General features: G+C 42.9%; 1 protein-coding gene across 1 annotated transcript in view; it reads right to left on the bottom strand.

Moving 5' to 3' along the window:
- The window catches only part of ARHGEF3 (Rho guanine nucleotide exchange factor 3), a 316269-nt gene that overhangs the window by 206131 nt on the left and 87295 nt on the right, over nt 1-22843 (bottom strand). The window contains exon 3 of the mRNA XM_044253328.1: nt 4693-4759. Within this exon, the coding sequence (XP_044109263.1) occupies nt 4693-4759 (67 nt within the window). The remainder of the gene's footprint in view (nt 1-4692; nt 4760-22843) is intronic.

Below are 22843 nucleotides of genomic sequence, written 5' to 3'. Positions count from 1 at the left end.
TCTTCCTTGGAGCCAATGGCCCTTCCCTACCTCAAGTGTCTCTCGTGGCGCTGTCCGGACAAAACCCTGTCTGTCTAGCTCCCTCAGAGGGAACACATGACCAAGGCTTGTCTGTCTTCTTGGCGACGTGATCGGCCAAGACGTAGCTATGTGACCCAAACCAGGGCAGTCCGAGTCGTTCACTAGGATTTCATATGTGGACCCTGGAATCAAAAGCTTGTCCCTCCTCTGGGAACCAGCTGTTGTTTCTGGGCATCCTTTCACTCTAAAAGAATTCAAATGTAGTATGCAGGATAAAACCAATACCCCAAGAGTAACAAAGCTGAGAGGGAGTATCCCTGGATACTGTTGTACCTGAAGCCTACCCACCTCAGTGTCCCTTAGGCACATGAGCCAATTAATCTCCCTTTCCAATTGCGCTACCTTTAAGTGAGCTTCTATTACTTGCAATCAAGAGTCATGACTAATATATTAGGTTTTATTTTCCACATCTGGAAATTAAAAGGTTGGGGCTATAATGCCCAAACTTCAGAGTCTAGAAATTTCTCCCCAAATGGCCTGGGCAAGAGTAAAGACCAGGCTCTGGAGAAAGAGACAAGACAAGCAACAGTCATGAAATTTGGTTGCTATTTAATGGAAACATCAGTTCTAACACCTAAACAATGCCTTGTAATGGAGCAGTAGGGCTTACTAAGTATTTCCTAGTTAATTGGTAGGCAATGGTAGGAGATTTGTTCCTAATATTTCCATACTTCTAGAGTGAGCTTCCTCCTTGAGTCTGTCACTCTCTCTCACCTAAAAGGAGGAGCTGCAGCAAATATTTACACAAGGAAGGGTGGAAATTCTGAGCTCAGCACTGCCCTGACCAGATGGGGACCAGATGTGCAGTAAGCACCTGACAGAAGCACTTAGCAACAGTACTGCAGGGTCCCACCTTCTTCTAACTGTCATTCTGCTCTGGTTTTACTCACAATGTTCCTACCATAAGTGCCCCCCCCAAAACCTCCTCTTAGTTTCTTTCTGTGAGCATATGCACAGCACTTATGGGTCTGGTGAGAGATGTGCATGACCTGACCTCTTGTTCAGGAAGGTGGGGGAGTTGGGTTGGTACCTCCAAGGGACTCTGTCTGCTTAGGCAAGGATAGGAATCAAGAGACACAACCTGCACTTAATAAGGACAACTCCTATAAAGGGCTAAATCACTTGGTAGGTAGAAAGAATGTCATCCATGGGTCACCAGCTCTTCCTAAACCTCTCCACAGCCAAAAACTGTAGCTCCCCCAAAAAGGAAAACCACAAAGCCTACTCCTAATGCCTTGAGGAGTAACATAGATCTGCAGTGAATGTTTCTGGTTCAAAGACAAAAAGTCTCCCTCTTGGCTTCTTCTCTAGAGTGATGAGGTTCCTTGTCCTCTCACTTTTTACCATCCATCTTCTCCAACCACTTCTCCCCACCCCCCCCAAAATCCATCAATGCCCAGAATATAAGTGAACTAACATAGGATCTTTATTTTTTACACGCCAAAGAGGAATGGAATTATGAACATTCCATTTAATGCTTTTAATGATTTCTTCTGCCACATATATAAATAAGGAAAATTTACTAATGCACAGATTCTAAAACCTTCCTTTCTCAATAAAGAAGAAAATAAAGCATTCACAACAACCATGTCCTGCCCTAGGACAGCATGCACAGCTCAATCTGACAGGCCTGGGAGTCACATTTCATTACAGAAAATGTATTAGCCAGATAATGCCTCAAATGTCCTCACCCTGGCATTCTGGGTCCTTCTTGTTCTTCAGTTCCAATTACCATAATGATGGTTACAAAGCATGGCCTGGCTGGGAGAAAGGTTATTTCCACTTGGTAGTGTTCCCTCCTACCCTCTCCGTGTCAGGGAGGATTATGCTCCAAAAGACATGGAGATATCAGTTTGGCCAACCCGGCAGCTGATCAAGCCTCAGACCACCTCCCTCAGGCATATCTTGATGTCAGTTTGTCTAACTTTCCAATAAGCCCCAGGGGCCAGGAGAAATCAAAGCAAGGACAAGGGACCAAAATAAACACCACAGCTGACCTAACCACCTAACAGACTCTACTCACTCCAACAATTTCAACTATTTGGGACCAACAAACAACAACAAAAAAAAACCCTTATGGGCTGGCTAAGAATTTGAGGGGACATAGGAAGTTGAAATCAACAATGCATGAGATTTTGTCCCCTATTTGGTTGCAATTAGTCAGGGACAGTTTGTTTGTTCTTCTGCAATGATTCCCTAATTTCACAAAAAAAACCCTTATGAGCTGGCTAAGAATTTGAGGGGACATAGGAAGCTGAAATCAACAATGCATGAGATTTTGTCCCCTATTTGGTTGCAATTAGTCAGGGACAGTTTGTTCTTCTGCAATGATTCCCTAATTTCAAAGGTTACCATGCAGGGATGAAGCTATCAAAGGGTCACTTAAGCCAAGGATGTACCTGAAGGTTCTTTTGAGCAGCAATTTCTATAAACAGAGTTGTGCTCAAAAATTCACAAAACATTTTTTTTTTAAAGATTTTATTTATTTGACAGAGAGAGGTCACAAGTAGGCAGAGAGGCAGGCAGAGAGAGAGGAGGAAGCAGGCTCCCTGCTGAGCAGAGAGCCCAATGCGGGACGCGATCCCAGGACCTTGAGATCATGACCTGAGCCGAAGGCAGCGGCTCAACCCACTGAGCCACCCAGGCGCCCCCACAAAACATTTTTGAAGGGAAAACAGTTGGAGAGGTCTTATCGCTATAGGTATGGCAACTAATTGTCCCAGCTTGCCTGGGACTTCCAGTGGTAAAACCATGACAATGGCTGGCAAACTTGGGTGGCTGTTCACCCTAGATGTACCATAAGAGTTGGCTAGTGACCACTGCTGAAGCAGAAGGAAGAGTAGGGTATCCTGAGGGGAGGCCAGAGACAGAGAGAAAATAAATATCTTCCCCAAAAGGCCCACTTGTTCATAGGAGGTCTAATTTCTCTACAGCTCAAAATTGACAATAAATGTCAACTATTCCAAAGTGTGTACAAACTATCTTGTCAACAAGGATTAATGAGAAATGACTACGGGAAATGCCACCAATGCCATCAACTCACCTTAACATAGTCTCCAACCACAGCAACACATCAAAGACTCTGAGAGGTCTTGCAGCGGTGAACATACTTAATTAGGTGCTCTCAGTGTGCCGCAAGTTTATTTGACCACACAAGGTTTTCCCCACCTAATGGTGATGATCATCCTACTGAACCCACTCAGAGGAATGGGGATCTTATCCATAAAACCATAAACAGCTTAGGAGACACACGACTTACATTCCATAAGACATGCCCATCTATTTAAGAGGTACACGTTTCTCTTTGTACTCAGTGAAAAGCATATTGTAAACGTAGCGAAAACAGAGCCATGCTCTATATTTATTTTTAATAACACACTTGGGGAAAATGACTAAGATCTACGTAGGAGACTAAAGAGGAACTCAACCAGAAAAAACAGTGCTGAAAAGACCAAAGACGTGAGCTTGAAACACGGCTTCAAGTGGACTTTGTGTCCGATGGGATTATTTATTCATTCAACAAATTGATTATGTATGTAGGTACAAGGCCCAGGGATCCAGCACTGAGCAAGAGAGAATGACAAGGTCTCTACACACCAGATGCTTGGAGCTTCTAATCTTACATTTCCATGGGTATTATCTTATCCCAATAATGAGAAGGAAGTGCAGGGGTCCCTTGGAGGTGGCTGAGCTCAGAAGGCTTCCCCACCACAGACGATGTCAAGGCTTAGACCGAAGGGATGAAGTGTGTGGGCCAGTTGCAGTGTAGACAGGAGTGTGGACAGGATAGGAGTGTGGACAGTGTGCCCACATCCCTTCAACCTAAGGGATGAAGTGGGTGGGCCAGTTGCAGTGTGGACAGGAATGTGGACAGGATAGGAGGACAGTGCTGGACAGAAAGGGCTCTGTTCTAGGCAGAAGGAACAACTCAAGCAAAGGCTGGTGGTGAAACAGAGCTCTTAGCGTTCTTTACACATGCAACAGTCTTTTTCCTAAGATCAGAGCTAGGATTCATTTTAGCACATGTCAGGACTTCCATACACTTTATTATTATTGTTATTATTACTATTAATATTATTCCGTTAAGGAAGAAAACTTTGCATCAAGAGGAGATTAGATCTGACTATACAATTCTAAGGGTCTATGGTTTTATGATTGGGAGATTTTTATGATTTCCCTTAAAAATCTGTTTAGAGCTTACAGACTTCTCCTTCTGGAAAACAAAGCTCCCCATGAAGTTGTAAATCCCCATATTAACAGATGGTACATTTCTGATTTCTTTTTTCTTCGCTGTGCACTGGGTCCCTCCAGGTTCCCAAGAAAACGAGCACAATGCCTCCCCCTCCTCTACTCTGACTTGACTTCTTCACCAGATGCTTCCAGGAGCTCTAGACCTACAGAGCAAACGAACACCGGCGGGTGCTTATAATTGAGCCACTTACATTTCCTAATTAAGCCACAACCACTGATACAAAAGCGATTTCTCCAAGTGCTAAAATACAGCTTTTTTGGCAAAGACCATTTAGCAGAGCCAACCCCAACAGCCCCAGTCTCTAGAGCAGACAGAAAAGGGTATACAGCTGTGGGACCACACCCGGGGAAAACACTTACCCCTCTGAAATTCCAGGCTTTAGGGGAAGGGAACATGGGGAAGTTGTTTTGCCGCTGCCGCCTAGGCCTAGAAGAGAAGACAAGACAAGACAATAAGCTCGTCACGCATGGATTCAACACTCAGAGGAAATCACCGACTTCAAATGTAGTTTCATCAGAAAGAGAGAGGCCTGGAGGAATGGCCCAGGCTGATGAGGCAGCTGGCCTTTTCTACAGCCCCACAAGCCTTCGCAGCCAAATGCACCCCGAACTCCTTCCCAGTCCCCCAGCGCAAGAGCTCCAGAGTACCTTAAAAATAGTCAAGCGCCCCCTCCTTAAAAAAATCAAATTTGAATCTAAAATTCAACCTGGTTGCAAATGAGGTTGCAAGGGCCAGATCAAGCTCCCGATCTAGATCTTTATTTCTCACACACAAGCAATTCCCAAACGGACATCATCAGCTGGTGTTTGTTTACAGCTTCGGCTGCGCCTGGAACTCTCCCTGGTGCAAGCCGCACCTGAGCTCGACTTTGAGGAGGACGGTCCACAGGACACAGAGCCTCTGTCTTGCCAGCGGGGACCGGTTTCCTCACCGATTAACCTCACCCCATGAGTCGTTATCCATACAGGTGACAGAGGCAGGCTCCAGTGGGGTCAGCCCCAGACATGGGTAAACAGCACCGGTAAGGAGAGCAGCAGCAGCAGCGGGGCTGGGCAGCTCTAGGCACCCCAGCAACACACTTTACTTCTGTCCCGGAGAATGACTCCAAGGCTGAAGCTGCCTGCAGACCTCCAGAGACACCTTTTACAATGTTTTTATGGAGTAATAAATTACTCCTCCCAAAAATGTTGTGTCTGTCAATATGGAAATCAAATCTCATGTTTGCTTAAAGTACCACCTCCCTGAAAAGCATTCCTGAGAATGGTCCATCTTGGACTTGCCCTGAGGTTTCAGTCACTGATGTGCAAAAAGGCACAGATGTTCCTCTGGTTTACTGACGTACGGAAAAGGGACCAGGTTGTTGGTTTTTCACATGATAGCCACACCGTTCCTTCAATTTCCCTGCCATAATCAGCAGTGATGCTGGACAGAAGTGACCACTGCACAGGCTTAAGTCAGCCTCGAGCAAAAATCTTAGCTGGCTCTCCCATACAAAAGAGATGAATAAGCAAAATGCAAGGGGATTATCGTAAGGGCAGCAGCTAACAGTGTATTGAGTCCTTAAAGCGGCACACGCTAAGACTTCATAGAGTTAATCTCATTGATTCTCACACCCTGAGCTAGGGTTCATCATTGCACCCATTTAGTAGATAAGAAAACGGAGACCTAAGGATATTAAGTGCAACTATCAGCACACAGGTGAAATCGGGATTCTGATCTCAGCTGTCTGATCTCAGATCCCACGGTGTTTTACCAGCTGTGTGACCCTGGCCATGAGGCTTCATCTCTTGGGCTTTCACACTGCCTCTGTGCAAAATAGGAGAAATGATACCCAGTATGTACATAGTCAACATGGGATGAGGGTTCTAAATCCAGGTCTATCACTGCTAAGTTCTCAAAGACATCAGCACAGAGCCCCTTCTTCTCCTCCCAAATTCTGGCTCCAAGAACAGCCTTCGACCAGGGCCACAGGACTGACACAGGAAAGCTGGGAGAACTCACCAAAAGCTTCGTCTTTATATCCAGCTCCACTTTTGCCTCACCCTCCTCCTCACCCACATGTACAACAGTAAAAACCCAGGCTAATAACACCTCAAGACACACAGAACACGTGGGTGGTTATTTAAATTTAATACACTTCTCTATTAAGTAACATGTTGGTCTAAGTTCTGCTAAAAAAGCATTTCCCCCTTGAGAGGAAAAAAAACAACAACTTAGAATTTAACAAACATCTCCCTGGATACTGTTCTCTCCTCTCCCGGGTTATAATTGGGCTTGGCTTCCCTAATTATTTGATGAGCTTCACGGCTTCCAAAGCAACCACATACAGCAGCAGAACACTGTGAGTAAATGGGCCCTTGTTTTATATGTTGCGGTCCCCAGAAAATTATGATCACAATAATTAATAGCAATTAAGTTACACGATGAGCCTGGAACCGTGCTAAACACTCTGCCTACAGAATTTAAGTCTCACAGTAGGATGGGTTGTTATGTTACAGAATATTACTAGTACATGAGGTATAGGTAGTTACGATGGTGCTACATAATATTTCATATATGTATAAATAGATACGTACAAATTTATAATACATAATACATTAGAATGGCAATATTTTTTTAAATGCTTTTTTAAATTTATTTATTTATTTATTTAGAATAAGTTTTATGCCCAGTGCGGGGCTTGACTTCAAGATCAAGAGTCACAGGCTCTACCAACAGAGCCAGTCATGTGCCCCAGCATTTGACACTTTTAAATAAATACTACAACCTTGTATCCATAACATTTGCATATAATATTACAGTATAATGGGGGATATTATCATTATACCACCTTACCGATGGGATAAACGAGGACTCAGAGAGGCTAAGTCACATGCCAAAAGTCACATAGCTGGTAGGTGGCCAAGCTAGGATTCATAACCAGAGGTGTCTGCCTCCAGATTCAGAGGAAGTAGCCCTTCTCATACAGAAAGAAACCCCACCAAACAGGGCATGGCGTGCTTTTGGAAGAATATGGCCTTGGGGTCCCTTGGGGGCAGGCACCAACTCAGCAGGGCCTTACACTAAGAAGCCTCATAGGCAAAAAAAAGGGGGGGGGGTCAGAGCAAATCCGTTGATCCAGGACCCTCTTAGGCAATTTGGACACACCCCTCATGGCTAAGGAAACTGCCAGGTAACCTACCAAGAGAAGGGCTGTCCCTATTTGTAGGCTCCCTGCAACCCTTGCATTCCATCACCAGTCAGGCTTCCTGATCATTCACATTAGCTGGGACCCCTTTAACAGTCTAATCTGGCATCATAAGAGTCTCCTACTAATATCCTCCTTCTCCCCAGCCAAACACTAACACCCACTAAGGCTTTAAAGGACTGCTTCAGGAAGGGTCGCTGGGTGGTTGTCAGTTAAGTGTGTGACTGTTGATTTCAGCTCAGGTCATAATCTCAAGGTCCTGGGATTCGGGCCTGTGTTGGGCTCCCTGCTCAGGAGGGAGTCTGCATGTCTCCCTCTCTCATTCCCCCTGTCCCTCCCCCTCCCCTGTCCCTTCTAGAGCACACATCCTGCCCACACATGCGTGGTTAAGAAGCACAGCCTGTCCTGCAGATGTCAGGAGAACAATGCTGACCAGTAATCACCCACTCCCACGGAGGAACCCAAGGGAAGCCAGGGGTGGGCATGCAGTGGGAGAAAAGCCACCAAGACAGGACGGAGAGCTTCTTGCCTGAAAAGAAGCTATAATCCATAGGAAAGGTTGGGAAGAAAAGTTATAAACATTCCCTCCTCCAGAGAGTTTATGGTAGACATGGAGAAATGCCCACGGGAGAATCAAAAACTCAGGATTCAAGATGCATTTAGGGAATGATCTCAAATTCCAGTGTCTGTGTGGCTGGACTCACACAGAATAAGCTCAGCAGCAACAGGCCTTGGAGTTCAACAGAACAGAGTATTTCCCGCCACAGGAAAACAAATACAACTTTTTCCCACCACCCTGGGAAGAGGCTTAGTGACCATTTCCAGAGCAGCTCCTAAGAGTATGGGTTTCAGAAACATCTGCTGCCCATGCTTTATGTGGGACTAAGAGCCCCGTGTCTGGGGCAGGACCAACTTGGGACTCTAAGAGTGGCTCCCTCTTTTTCTTGCTGGGGAACTTCCACCAGGCTACCTACTCTCTACTCCCTCTGAACCTCCATTCTCTCATCTGTAAAATGGGGATAATAACCTCTCTTCACAAAGTTGAATTTACTCTAGAAAATAGCAGAGAATCTGGCACTTGCTAGATGCTCAAGTTAGCTATTACAGTAGTTCCCTCTTCTGCATGAAAGGTTGTTTCAGAGGCACTTGGATGGCTCAGTAGATGGAGCATGTGACTCTTGATCTATGGGTTGTGAGTTCCAGCCCCACCTTGGATGCAGAGCTTGCTTTAAAAAAGGGAACATTTGGAAGGAAGCAAGATGGAGGAGTAGCAGACTGAAATATCATCAGGTCCCAGGAGTTCTGCTAGATAGTTATCAAATCATTCCAAACACCTAGAAACTCAACAGGAGATAGAACAGAAGAAGAGAAACAATTCTAGGAACAGAAAATTGACCACTTTCTGGAAGGTGGGACATGCAGAGCGACAGGAAGATAGACTGTGCGTGGAGAGGCTGGCCCCGGCAAGCAGTGGAGCAGCGGAGCACAAAATCAGAACTTTTAGAAGTCTGCTCCACTGAGGGACACTGCTCCAGAGGCTAAGTGGGGGTGGAGGTCTAGCGGTGACAGTGTGGTCTCAGGACCTGTGGGGTCACAGAAAACCAGGGGTGTCTGAGTGTAGCAGAGCTTACAGGTATCAGAGCCGGGAAGCTGACTATGGAGACAGCCAAGGAGTGAGCTCTCAGCTCAGGGTTACCTTAAACTGTGATCCAGGGGCAGGGACCCCACAGACAGCAGATCCAGGGAGACGCCCCCCTTCTTCCTCCTCCAAGAGGAGAGGCATGGGAGCACACAGTAGGAATCTGCTGGGTTTGGAGACTCCAAACAGGGCCATGCGCCAGAGACAGAAACACTTTGTCACAGGCCGGGTGAGCTTGGAGGACGGCTGGAGACCAGGGAGATGGGAGGGATTGACTGCTTTTCTCCAAGGGTACACTGAAGAGTGGGGTCACTGAAGAGAGGAGCTCTTGGCTCCTCTGGTTGGAGAATGGGAGGCCACCATTTTCATTACTGTTCTCTAGAGCTCTATGGAAAGCACTCAGGGAACAAAAGCTCCTGAGAGCAAACCTGAGCAGATTACTTACCTGGGCAAGGGCAGTGCAATTCCGCCTTGGGCAAAGATATTTGACAATCACTTCAACAAGCCCCTCCCCCAGAAGATCAGCAAGAATATCCACCTAAGACCGAGTTCACTACTCAGTGAGAACTGCAGAACTCCAGAGCTAGGGGAAAGCAACACATAGAATTCATGGCTTTTTTCCATGATCCCTCAGTCTTTCAAGTTATTTTTTAATTTTTTTTCTTATTCTATTTTTTTAACTTTTCCTCTTTCCTCTTTTAACATTTTTTAAACTATTTTATCTTAACAATACCTTTTTAAAAAAAATCTTTTATAATTTTCATTGTTATAGTCATATTTTATCCCTTCATTGTATTTAACCTTATTTTTTGTATACATATAGGATTTTTTTCTTTAAAATTTTGGGATACAATTTCTCTAATAGATCAAAATATACCCTAAATCTAGCACATGGCTTTGTTCTAGTCTCCAGCCTGATCACATTTTCTCCTCTCTTTTTTTCCCTTTTTTCCAACCAACTTATCTTCCCAATTCCTTTTTTAGAATCTTTTTTAAAATTTCCATCTTTACAGTCATATTCCATCCCTTCACTGTGTTTACCCTTATTTTTGTATATATATGTTTTTCTTTCTTTACAATTTTGGGAGGTAGTTTCTTCTAAGAGACCAGAATACACGCAAAATCAAGTGGGTGGCCCTGTTCTATTCACCAGTCTAATATATATATATTTTTTAACTTTTTTATTTTTCCCCCTCTTTCTTCTCCCCCTGGTTTCAGGTCTCTTCTGATTTTGTTAGCATATAGTGTATATTTTTCTGGGGTTGTTGCCACCCTTTTAGTATTTTATTCTCTCACTCATATATTCTTATCTGGATAAAATGACAAGGTGGAAAAACTCACAAAAAAAAAAAAAAAAGAACAAGAGGCAGTATCAACGCCTAGGGACCTAATCAATACAGACACGGTAATATGTCAGAACTAGACTTCACGATGACAATTATCAAGGTGCTAGCTGGGCTCAAAAAAGTCATGGAAGATATGAGAGAATCCCTTTCTGAAGAAATAAAATCCCTTTCTGGAGAAATAAAAGAACTAAAATCTACCCAAGTTTAAATCAAAAAAGCTATTAATGAGGTGCAATTAAAAATGCAGTCTCTTATGCTAGGATGAATGAGGCAGAAGAGAGAACAAGTGCTATAGAAGACCAAATGGCAGAATAAAGAAGTTGAGCAAAAGAGAGACAAACAACTACTGACCACGAGGGGAGAATTCGAGAGATAAGTGATGCCCTAAGACGAAACAATATTAGAATAATTGGGATCCCAGAAGAAGAAAGAAAGAGGGGCAGAATGTATATTGGAGCAAATTATAGTAGAAAAGTTCCCTAATATGACAAAGGGAACAAGCATCAAAATCCAGAAGGCACAGAGAACCCCCCTTAAAAATCAATAAAAATAGGGCCACACCCATCATCTAACAGTAAAACTTACAAGTCTTAGTGACAAAGAGAAAATCCTGAAAGCAGCTCAGAACAAGAACTCTGTAACATACAATGGTAGAAATAACAGATTGACAGCAGACTTATCCACAGAGACCTGGCAAGCCAGAAAGAACTGGCATGGTATATTCAGAGGACTAAACGAGAAAAATATGCAGCTAAGAATACTATATCCAGCCAGGCTGTCATTGAAAATAGAAGGAGAGATAGAAGTCTTCCAGGAAAAACAGAAATTAAAAGAATTTGCAAACACCAAACAAGCCCTACAGGAAATATTGAAAGGGGTCCTTTAAGCAAAGAGAGAGCCTAACAGTAGTAGACCAGAAAGGAACAGAGACAATGTACAGTAACAATAACCTTACAGGCAATATAGTGGCACTGAATTCATATCTTTCAATAGTTACTGACTGTAAATGGGCTAAATGCCCCAAACAAAAGACACAGGGTATCAGAATGGATAAAAAAAAAAGACCCATCAAAATGCTGTCTAAAAGAAAATCATTTTAGACCCAAAGACATTTCCAGATTTAAAGTGGGGGGTGGAAAACAATTTATCATGCTAATGGACATCAAAAGAAAACTGGGGTGGCAATCCTTATATCAGATAAATTAGATTTTAAGCCAAAGCCTATAATAAGAGATGAGGAAGGACACTATATCATACTTAAAGGGTCTGTCCAACAAGAGGATCAAATAATTTTAAATATCTATGTCCCTAACATGGGAGCAGCCAATTATATAAGCCAATTAATAACAAAATCAAAGAAACACAGTGACAATAATACAGTAATAGTAGGGGACTTTAACACCCCCCTCTCACTGAAATGGACAGACCATCTAAGCAGAAGATCAACAAGGAAATAAAGGCTTTAAATGACACACTGGACCATATGGACATCACCAATATATTCAGAACATTACATTCCAAAGCAACAGAATACACATTCTTCTCTAGCGCACATGGAACATTCTCCAGAATAGATCACATCCTGGGTCACAAATCAGGTCTCTACTGGTACCAAAAGATTGGGATTATTCCTGCATATTTTCAGACCACAATGCTCTGAATCTAGAACTCAATCACAAGAGGAAAGTTGGAAAGAACTCAAATACATGGAGGCTAAAGAGCATCCTACTAAAGAATGAATGGGTCAACCAGGAAATTAAAGAAAAATTAAAAAACAATTCATGGAAACAAATGAAAATGAAAACACAACTGTTCAAAACTTTGGGACACAGCAAAGGCAGTCCTGAAAGGAAAGTATATAGCGATGTAAGCCTTTCTCAAGAAACAAGAAAGGTCTCGAGTACACATCATAACCCTACACCTAAAGGAGCTGGAGAAAGAACAGCAAAGAAAACGTAAAACCAGCAGAAGAGAAATAATAAAGATCAGAGCAGAAATCCGTGAAATAGAAACAACAACAACAACAAAAACAGTAGAACAAACCAACGAAACCAGGAGCTCATTTTTTGCAAGAATTAAAAAGATTGATAAACTCCTGGCCAGACTTATCAAAAAGAAAATAGAAAGGACCCAAATAAATAAAATAATGAATGGGGGTGCCTGGGTGGTTCAGTGGGTTAAGCCTCTGCTTTCGGCTCAGGATATGATATCAGGGTCCTGGGATCAAGCCCTGCATCAGGCTCTTTGCTCAGCAGGGAGCCTTCTTCCCCCTCTCTCTCTGCCTGCCTTTCTGCCTACATGTGATCTCTCTCTCTCTTTGTAAAAAATAAATAAATAAATAAATAAATAAATAAATAAATAAAATCTTTAAAATAAAATCATGAATGAAAGAGGAGAGATCGCAACCAACACCAGAAAAATACAAACAATTATAAGAACATATTATGAGCAACTATACACCAGCAAATTTGACAATATGGAAGAAATGGATGCATTCCTTGAGACATATAAACTACCAAAGCTGAACCAGGAAGAAATAGAAAACCTGAACAGACCATAACCAGTAAGGAGATTGAAGCAGTCTCAAAAATCTCCCAACAAACAAGAGGCCAGGGCCAGATGGATTCCCAGGGGAATTCTACCAAACATTTAAAGAAGAATTAATACCTATTCTCCTGAAACTGTTCCAAAAAACAGAAATGGAAGGAGAACTTCTAAACTCATTTTATGAGGCCAGCATTACCTTGATCCTAAAAACCAGACAAAGACCCCATCAAAAGAGAGAATCACAGACCAATATCCTTGATGAACATGGATGCGAAAATTCTCACCAAAATACTAACCAACAGGACCCAACAGTACATTAAAAGGATTATTCACCAGGACCAAGTGGGATTTATTCCTGGGCTGCAAGGTTGGATCAACATCTGCAAATCAATCAATGTGATATAATACATTAATAAAAGAAAGAACAAGAACCATATGATACTTTCAATAGATGCTGAAAAAGCATTTGACAAAGTATAGCATCCTTTCATGATTGAAACTCTTCAAAGTGTAGGGATAGAGGGTACATACCTCAATATCATTAAAGCCATCTATGAAAAACCCATAGCAAATATCATTCTCAATGGGGAAAAACTGAGAGCTTTTCCACTAATGTCAGGAACATGGCAGGGATGTCTGCTACTAGCACCACTGCTATTCAACATAGTACTAGACGTCCTAGCCTTGGCAATCAGACAACAAAAAGAAATAAAAGTCATCCGAATCATCAAAGAAGAAGTCAAACTCTTGGGGCACCTGGGTGGCTCAGTGGGTTAAAGCCTCTGCCTTCAGCTCAGGTCATGATCCCAGGGTCCTGGGATCAAGCCCCACATGGGGCTCTCTGCTCTGCAGGGAGCCTGCCTCCTCCTCTCTCTCTGCCTGCCTCTCTGCCTACTTGTGACCTCTCCCTCTCTCTCTCTCTCTGTCAAATAAAAAATATCTTAAAAAAAAAAAGAAGTCAAACTCTCATTCTTTGCAGATAATATGATACATTATGTGGAAAACCCAAAAGACTCCACTCCAAAACTGCTAGAACTCATAAAGGAATTCAGTGAAGTGTCAGAATATAAAATCTATGCACAGAAATCAGTTGCATTTCTTTCTTTTTTTTTTTTAAAGATTTTATTTATTTATTTGTCAGAGATAGAGGGAGAGAGAGCGAGTGAGCACAGGCAGACAGAGAGGCAGGCAGAGGCAGAGGGAGAAGCAGGCTCCCTGCTGAGCAAGGAGCCCGATATGGGACTCGATCCCAGGACGCTGGGATCATGACCTGAGCCGAAGGCAGCTGCTTAACCAACTGAGCCACCCAGGCGTCCCATCAGTTGCATTTCTATACACCAACAGCAAGACAGAAGAAAGAGAAATGGGAGAAATGGAAGTCAATCCCATTTATAATTGCATCCAAAATCATAAGATACCTAGGAATAAACCTAACCAAGGAGGCAAAAAATTTGTACTCAGAAAACTATAAAGTACTCATGAAAAAACTGAGGAAGACACAAAGAAATGGAAAAAAAAGTCCCATGCTCATGGACTCAAAGAACAAATATTGTGAAAATGTCTATGCTACCGAAAGCAATCTACACATTTAATGCAATCCCTATCAAAACACCATCAGATTTTTTCAAAGAAATGGAACAAATAATCCTAAAACTTATATGGAAACAGAAAAGACCACACCTGGGTGGCTCAGTCGGTTAAGCTGCTGCCTTCGGCTCAGGTCATGATCCCAGGGTCCTGGGATCGAGTCCCGCATCAGGATCCTTGTCGGCAGGGAGCCTGCTTCTCTCTCGGCCTCTGCCTGCTTGTGCGCGCTCTCTTTGACAAATTAATTAATTAATTAAAGCTTTAAAAAAAAATTTAGAAAAGACCCCAAGCAGCCAAAGGAGTGTTGAAAAAGAAAGCCAAAGTTGGTGGCATCATAATTCCAGAATTCAAGCTCTAACCATCAAGACAGTATGGTACTGGCACAAAAACAGACACATAGATCAATGAAACAGAATAGAGAGCCCAGAAATAGACCCTCATTTCTACAGTCTAGTAATCTTCAACAAAGCAGGAAAGAATGTGCAATGGAAAAAAGCAGTCTCTTCAATAAATCGTGTTGGGAAAATTGGACAGCCACATGTAGAATGAAACTGGACCACTTCCTTATACCACACACAAAAATAGACTCAAAATGGGTGAAAGACCTCAATGCGAGACAGGAATCCACCAAAATCCTTGAGGAGAACACAGGCAGCAACCTCTTCGACCTCGGCCACAGAAACTTCTTCCTAGAAACATCGCCAAAGGCAAGGCAAGCAAGGGCAAAAATGAAGTGTTATCAAGATCAAAAGCTTTTGCACTGCAAAGGAAACAGCCAACAAAACCAAAAGGCAACTGACAGAATGGGAGAAGATATTCACAAATGACATATCAGATAAAGGGCTAGTGTCCAAAATCTATAAAGAACTTATCAGACTTAATACCCAAAGAACAAATATTCCAATCAAGAAATGAGCAGAAGACACGAATAGTCATTCCTGCAAGGAAGACATCCTTGAAAAAGTGGTGCACATCACTCAGCACCAGAGAAATACAAATCAAAACCACAATGAGATACCACCTCACACCGGTCAGAATGGCTAAAATTAACAAGTCCGGAAATGACCAGTGTTGGCGAGGATACGGAGAAAGCAGAACCCTCCTACACTGTTGGTGGGAATGCAAGCTGGTGCAGCCACTCTGGAAAACAGCATGGAGTTTCCTCAAAAAGTTGAAAATAAAGCTACCCTACAACCCAGCAATCGCACTACTAGGTATTTACCTTAAAGATACGAATGTAGTGCTCTGAAGGGGCACATGCACCCAAATGTTTATAGCAGCAATGGCCGCAATTAGCCAAACTATGGAAAGAACCTAGATGTCTATCAACAGATGAAAGGAGAAAGAAGATGTGGTATAGATATACAATGGAATACTATGCAGCCATCAAAGGAAATGAAATCTTGCCATTTGCAACGATGTGGATGGAACTAGAGGGTATTATGCTTAGCGAAATAAGTCAATCAGAGAAAGACAATTATCATATGCTCTCCCTGATATGAGGAATTTGAGAAGCAGGGTGGGGAGGTTCAGGGGTAGGAAAGGAAATAATGAAACAAGATGAAATCAGGAGGGAGACAAACCATAAGAGACTCTTAATCTCAGGAAATAAACTGAGGGTTGCTGAGGGGTGAGGAGTAGGAAGAGGGTGGTTGGGTTATGGACACTGGGGAAGGTATGTGCTATGTATGGTGAGAGCTGTGAATTGTGTAAGACTGATGATTCACAGACCTGTACTCCTGGGGCAAATAATACATTATATGTTAATAAAAATAATTTTTAAAAAATAAAAATAAAAATTTAAAAATTTTTTAAAAATCGTGGTGCCCAGGTGGCTCAGTGGGTTAAAGCCTCTGCCTTCGGCTCAGGTCATGATCCCAGGGTCCTGGGATCGAGCCCCACATGGGGCTCTCTGCTCCATGGGGAGCCTGCTTCCTCCTCTCTCTCTGCCTGCCTCTCTGCCTACTTGTGATCTCTGCCTGTCAAATAAATAAATAATATCTTTTTAAAAATTATTTATTTATTTATTTATTTGACAGGCAGAGATCACAAATAGGCAGAGAGGCAGGCAGAGAGAGAGAGGAGGAAACAGGCTCCCTGGAGAGCAGAGAGCCCGACACGGGGCTTGATCCCAGGACCCTGGGATCACGACCTGAGCCGAAGGCAGAGGCTTTTACCCACTGAGCCACCCAGGCGCCCCATCTTTAAAAAAATTTTTAAATAAAATTTAAAAAGGGTACATTTGAAGATGCTTGGTGGATGCCTGAATCATCGGATATGACCGAACCCCAAACATGCTATGTTTTCTCCTACACATATTATGAATGGGGCATAGTAAGGGGATGACAACAATGACACCTAATAAGACAGAATTATAAGAGGGGCACCTAGGTGGCTCAGTTCATTGAATGAATGACTTTGGTCTCAAGGTCATGGATTGAGCCACAGGAAGCCACACCCAGCATGGAGCCTGCTTAAGATTCTCTCTCCCTCCCACTGCCCTCCACCCCACTCTCTCTAGAGAAGAACAGAATTATAACTATATGTAGTAATAAAAGTTACATGAATGTGGCCTTTCTCAAATATCTTATTGTACTGTATCGCCCTTCTTGCGATGATGTGAGATGATAAAATGCCTAGGTGATGAGAGGCAGGGAGGTGAATGACGTGGGCATTGTGACGTAGCATTAGGTTACTACTGACCTTCTGACAACTCATCATGAGGAGGAGTATCTTGAAGACTCCTTCTTTAACCCAGCAAGAAGGAATGTTACCTATCATTATCATTGGTATGGCTCATGTTGGGTAGCCAATGAATTCCACACTAATTCTTATACAATGGATAAAACAGAAGTAAAATAAAACAAAGGCTTCAAACTGCCATATTGGTGTTAGACAACAATGTGACCACAAATATGAACACAAAGTAACCATTAAAAAGTGATCCCCTCCATTGCCTGTCCAATTTCCTGTCCCCCACCCTATTTCGCTTCCAAAGAGTACCATCTTTGCCAGCATTTTGTTTGTTTTAAATATTGTAATGTCTTAATTCTCAATTCAGGCCATCTTGCTAACAAAACTTACCTTTCATTTCTTTTGTTTTACTTCTCCCTATCCATGAAGATAATTACTAAGAAAGCCAAAAGGCTACATTTTATAAGAAAAATTAACACAGAATATGGTACCACCTGTGCCAGGTATTTTTTTTTTTTTAAGATTTTATTTATTTATTTGAGAGAGAGAGAGACAGTGAGAGAGAGCACGAGCGAGGAGAAGGTCAGAGAGCGAAGCAGACTCCCCATGGAGCCGGGAGCCCGATGCGGTACTCGATCCCAGTACTCCAGGATCACGCCCTGAGCTGAAGGCAGTCGTCCAACCAACTGAGCCACCCAGGCGTCCCTGTGCCAGGTATTTTAATCTGTTTGGACCACTTAAGGCCATGACAGTCTCTTTCAGGTAAATGTCTTCTTAGTTCTGTGTGTAGTACCGAATCGAGGATGGACTGACAGGTGTTTAGCCCAGTGAAGACACAACTCTTTGTGGAGACGTTCACAGTGAAGAGGTAGTTTGCCAAATAGAAAGCTCCTCCCTCTGGCTCCTCACTTACACAAAAGCACCAAGGCACCACCTAGAAACACGTTTCCGTAGTCCACAGGGCCACACTCAGCTTCATTCCCTCCTGCCATGGTTGCCACCTCCACTCCTTATGTCCTGGTACACTGTGGGGGAAAAGGATCCCAGAACCTCAGAAAGAGCCAACTGGTTCGAGCACTCAGCACTGGTTGGGTCCTCAGTAATAATCCTGTAGAGAGGGCACCCTGAAAGAGAGCCTGCATCCTTTGGAGAGAGGGGCTGTACCCCATCATAGGGGCTCACACACCAGTTGTCTCCAATATTATAGAACACTTGCTATAGGGCAGACACAGTACCAGACATTAGAGATCCAGTTACGTTACATTAATGAAAGCACGGGTCCAGTGTCTGCTTTCATGAAGGTTACACAAGGACAATGTGTGTGTGACACAGGAGAGAGAGAGAGAGAGAGAGAGAGAGAGAGAGAGAGAACATCGTAAGTCTTAAAATAAACAAATAAATAAAGTGGTAGGACGGAGTGCCAAAGGGGCTCAGTCATTTGAGGAGCCAGAAGGACGTCCCAGAGGAAATGAGGCCCTCCTGTGACCTGACAGAGATGAGGGCCTCGAGCAGGTGATAAGACAGGGAGCAACAGGCCAGGCCACAGGAAAAGCAAGTTAAAAAGGCAGGAGGTAAAAGGCTGATCTTTGCAAAGATTACCCAAAGAGACAAAACTGGCCAAACTGATTGCTAAGAGTTAAGAGTCAAGAGTTAAGATGCAAAAGAGAGATGGCATGTTGGAAAAACTGGAAGATAAACCAAACATCTTCAACATCTTAATGGAAGTGATTCCTTCTGAGAGGGAAAAGGGACTGGAGTGGACCCACATGAGGCTTCATCTCTACCTGAAATGTTCCACTTATTCACATAAAAACTCTGAGGCCCACAGGACAAAATGATGTTTGTTAAATGTAAGTGGTGGGTACAGAGATGAATGTTATAATAGCCTGTATTTTGTTATATGGGGGAAATCATTTGTCATTAGTAATAATAAACAAATGAATAAATGATGGCACAGCCATTGAATAAAATACTAAGGCATCCATTAAAGATTATGCCCTCCCTAGCAAGGACCATAAAATACACTGTATGAAAAAAGAAGCAAGACAACACATAAACTGATTTATGGTTACACACACAAGCACACGTGCGTGCACACTCACATAGGTACACACGCATGTACAGAATCAGCTGTGTACGCCGAGTAAGGGCCCTGGAAGGGCACGTGCCCACTGCTGACAGTGACTGATGATGTGTGTAGCCGCGGTGGGGGGTGGGAAGTAGAGATGTGGACAATATCTTTTACATTATGTATTTTTAAATCCTTACTATGGAAAAGAATTGTGTACTGAAAATCATGATGTTTACTGAAAGGCTCTGACAGACTGGATGGGGGGAAGCAGAGAGGCATGAGATGAGGCTGAAGAGGTGGCCAGAGCTGGACGGGACAGAACCTTAAAGGCTTGGGCTAAGGGGCTGGTCAAGGGCTGAGGGAGGTCCACGGAAGCTAGAGAGTGGGGCATGACATGAACTCTGTCTTTAGAAAGATTCCCCTGACTAGAGGGGAGAGAAGATTGCTGCCGGGTCCTGAATGAAGGCAGAGACCGGCAGGGAGGCTACTGCCGACCTCCAGATCCACAGAAGCCTCTCTCACGGGGCAATTTCTGAAGAGATAAAAGTCAGAAGAGTCCGTGCAGACTTCTTTTTCCCATTTTTCATCCCTCCATCACTTGTTTTCTAGAACAACACTTGTCCAGTGGAAATAGCATGCAAGCTGCATATGTAATTTTAAACTTTCTATTAGTCACATTAAAATGGTAAACAGAGGGGCACCTGGGTGGTTCAGTGGGTTAAGCCTCTGCCTTCGGCTCAGGTCATGATCTCAGGGTCCTGGGATCGAGCCCCGTATCAGGCTCCCTGCTTAGTGGGGAGCCTACTTTCTCCTCTCTCTGCCTGCCTCTCCTCCTACTTGTGATCTCTGTCTGTCAAATAAATAAAATCTTTTTTAAAAATGGTAAACAGAAACAGGTAAGTTTAGTTTTAATAATATAGTTTATTTAGCGTAATATATCCAGATATTATTACCAGTCCAACATGTAATAGGAAAAAATTTAGAGATATTTTACATTTTTTCACATCTTCAAAATCCAATGAGTATCTTACTGGTGTGCCAGGAAGGCTCAGTCAGTTAAGCATCCGACTGTCAATTTGAGCTCAGGTCATGATCTTGAGGTCATGACACTGAGCCCCGCAGCTGGCTCTGCACTGCGTGCGGAGCCTGCTGAAGATTCTCTCTCTCTCTCTCTTTGCCCCTCTGCTCTTCCCCCCTCTCCCTCCCCCCCACCGTGTCTTTCTCTTAAATAAATACCTTTTTAAAAAAAAATTCAATGAGTATTTTACTCTTAAATCAATCTTAATTGGCACTAGCCATGTTTCAAGGGCAGTAGCAATATGTGCCATGTTTCTATCATACTGGACAGCACAGTTAAAGAAAAACAACACACAGGAACACCTGGGTGGCTCAGTGGGTTAAGCATCTGCCTTCGGCTTGGATCATAATCTCCAGGTCCTCAGATCAAGCCCTGCATCAGACTTCCTGCTCAGCAGGGAGTCTGCTTCTCTCCATCTCTCTCCCCCTCTGTCCCTCCCCATCGCTCATTCTCTCTCTCTCAAATAAATAAAATCTTTAAAACACAAATACATGCAGTTTCAAAGAGCCTCAAGCTTTGAAAATTCACAGCTCTATGTCTCAGCAGTTAGTGACCAACCAAAATGTATAAATTGAGACCCTCTTGGAAAGTGAGACACTCTCCAAAATGATTTCAGTATCCATCTGAATTCAGAAAAATGCAGAAGAAAAAAACTATTTCTCAAAGGTTTTAGAGATGTAGTCTCTGGGAAAAATATAGGAAATTATTTCCAGGTCACATCTTTACTTGAATAGAGCAAATGGAGATTATCCCAAATAATGGGATATCTATGATCTCGTCCTAAATAACACAGAACTACTCCAATCAAACTAATTCCAGAATGAACTAAAAAGGTGAGAGTGAAATGATTTTTTTCAACCTATGAGTGATTATATTTGTAGTACACCTTTTGTGAAGTGTTTGTTCAGGTCATTTACTCATTTAGATAAAGGGATGTTCTGTTTTGGTCACTGATTATGTAAGAGCTCCTTATGGACTCAGGAGCATGCCAGGCAGCATTCCCTATGGTGAAAGAAGAGGTTCCCTTTCTTTATATCCTCACCAACAGCTGTTGTTTCTTGTGCTGTTGATTTTAGCCATTCTGACAGGTGGTGATATATCATTGTACTTTTGATTTGCATTTCCCTGATGATCAGTGATGTTGAGCATCTTTTCATGTCTCTTTACCCAAAGATACAAAAATACTAACTAGTTCAAAGGGATACATACACCCTGATGTATACAGCGGCATTATCGACAATAGCCAAAGTATGGAAACAGCCCAAGTGTCCATCAACTGATGAATAGATAAAGAAGATGTGGTAGACACACACACACACACACAATATATATATAATATTCCATATATATAATGGAATATTACTCAGCCATGAAAAAGAAAAAAAAGTGTGAAACTTTGCCATTTCCAACAACTTGGGTGGAGCTAGAGAGTATCATGCTAAGTGAAATAAGTCAGTTAAATAAAGACAAACACCATGCAATTTCACTCATATGTAGAACTTAAGAAACAAAACAAATGAGCAAAGAGGGTGGAGGAAGAGAGGCAAAGCAAGAAACAGACTCTTAACCACAGAGAACAAACTGTCAGTTACCAGAGGGATGGGTGAACAGGTGAGGGTGAAGGAGGGCACTTGTCCTGATGAGCCCTGGGTGATGTATGGAAGTACTGAACCACCGTCCTGCTCACCTGAAACTAGGATGACACTGCATGTTAACTAACTGGGATTTAAAGAAACTTCTTTTTAAAGCATTTTATTTGTTCATTTGACAGACAGAGATCACAAGCAGGCAGAGAGAGAGAGGAGGAAGCAGGCTCCCCACTGAGCAGAGAGCCCGATGCGGGACTCAATTCCAGGACTCTGGGATCATGACCTGAGCTGAAGGCAGAGCCTTTAACCCACTGAGCCACCCAGGCGCCCTAAAGAAAAACTTTTTAAAAAAGGGGGAAACACCCTATGTTTCACTGCTCTGAAAATTTAAAAAATTTTAAAATAGTGAGGATAAAATAAAGGTAATTTTCAGGCAAAATAAAAGATACATATCTAATGGAAAAAATCCTCATGAAATAATAATGCAAAACAAAATACCATTAACTACATCAGAAGCGGGAATCGTGTAAATAGAAGCCAGGAGAGTAAGCCCCATGTGCAGCTTGGGAATGGACAAAAATGGCTTAGATGTGAAGTTTTATCAGCACTTGTGAGAAATCCACCCCACACGCCTCTGTTTCGGAGACACATATTTATGTGAATCCTTCAACAGTGATAACAATTCCCACACTCTGGCTTTCTCCACTTCCTCCCATTCTCCACTCCAGGCCCGGGTTCTCTGTGCTCAGAGATTCCCCAGCAACACCCAGTC

Source organism: Neovison vison, chromosome 6 (genome assembly GCF_020171115.1).
Source record: "Neovison vison isolate M4711 chromosome 6, ASM_NN_V1, whole genome shotgun sequence".
NCBI classification, from domain to species: Eukaryota; Metazoa; Chordata; class Mammalia; order Carnivora; family Mustelidae; genus Neogale; species Neogale vison.
Note: the sequence above shows the minus strand (reverse complement) of the source record. Positions and strands in the feature narration are given on the sequence as shown.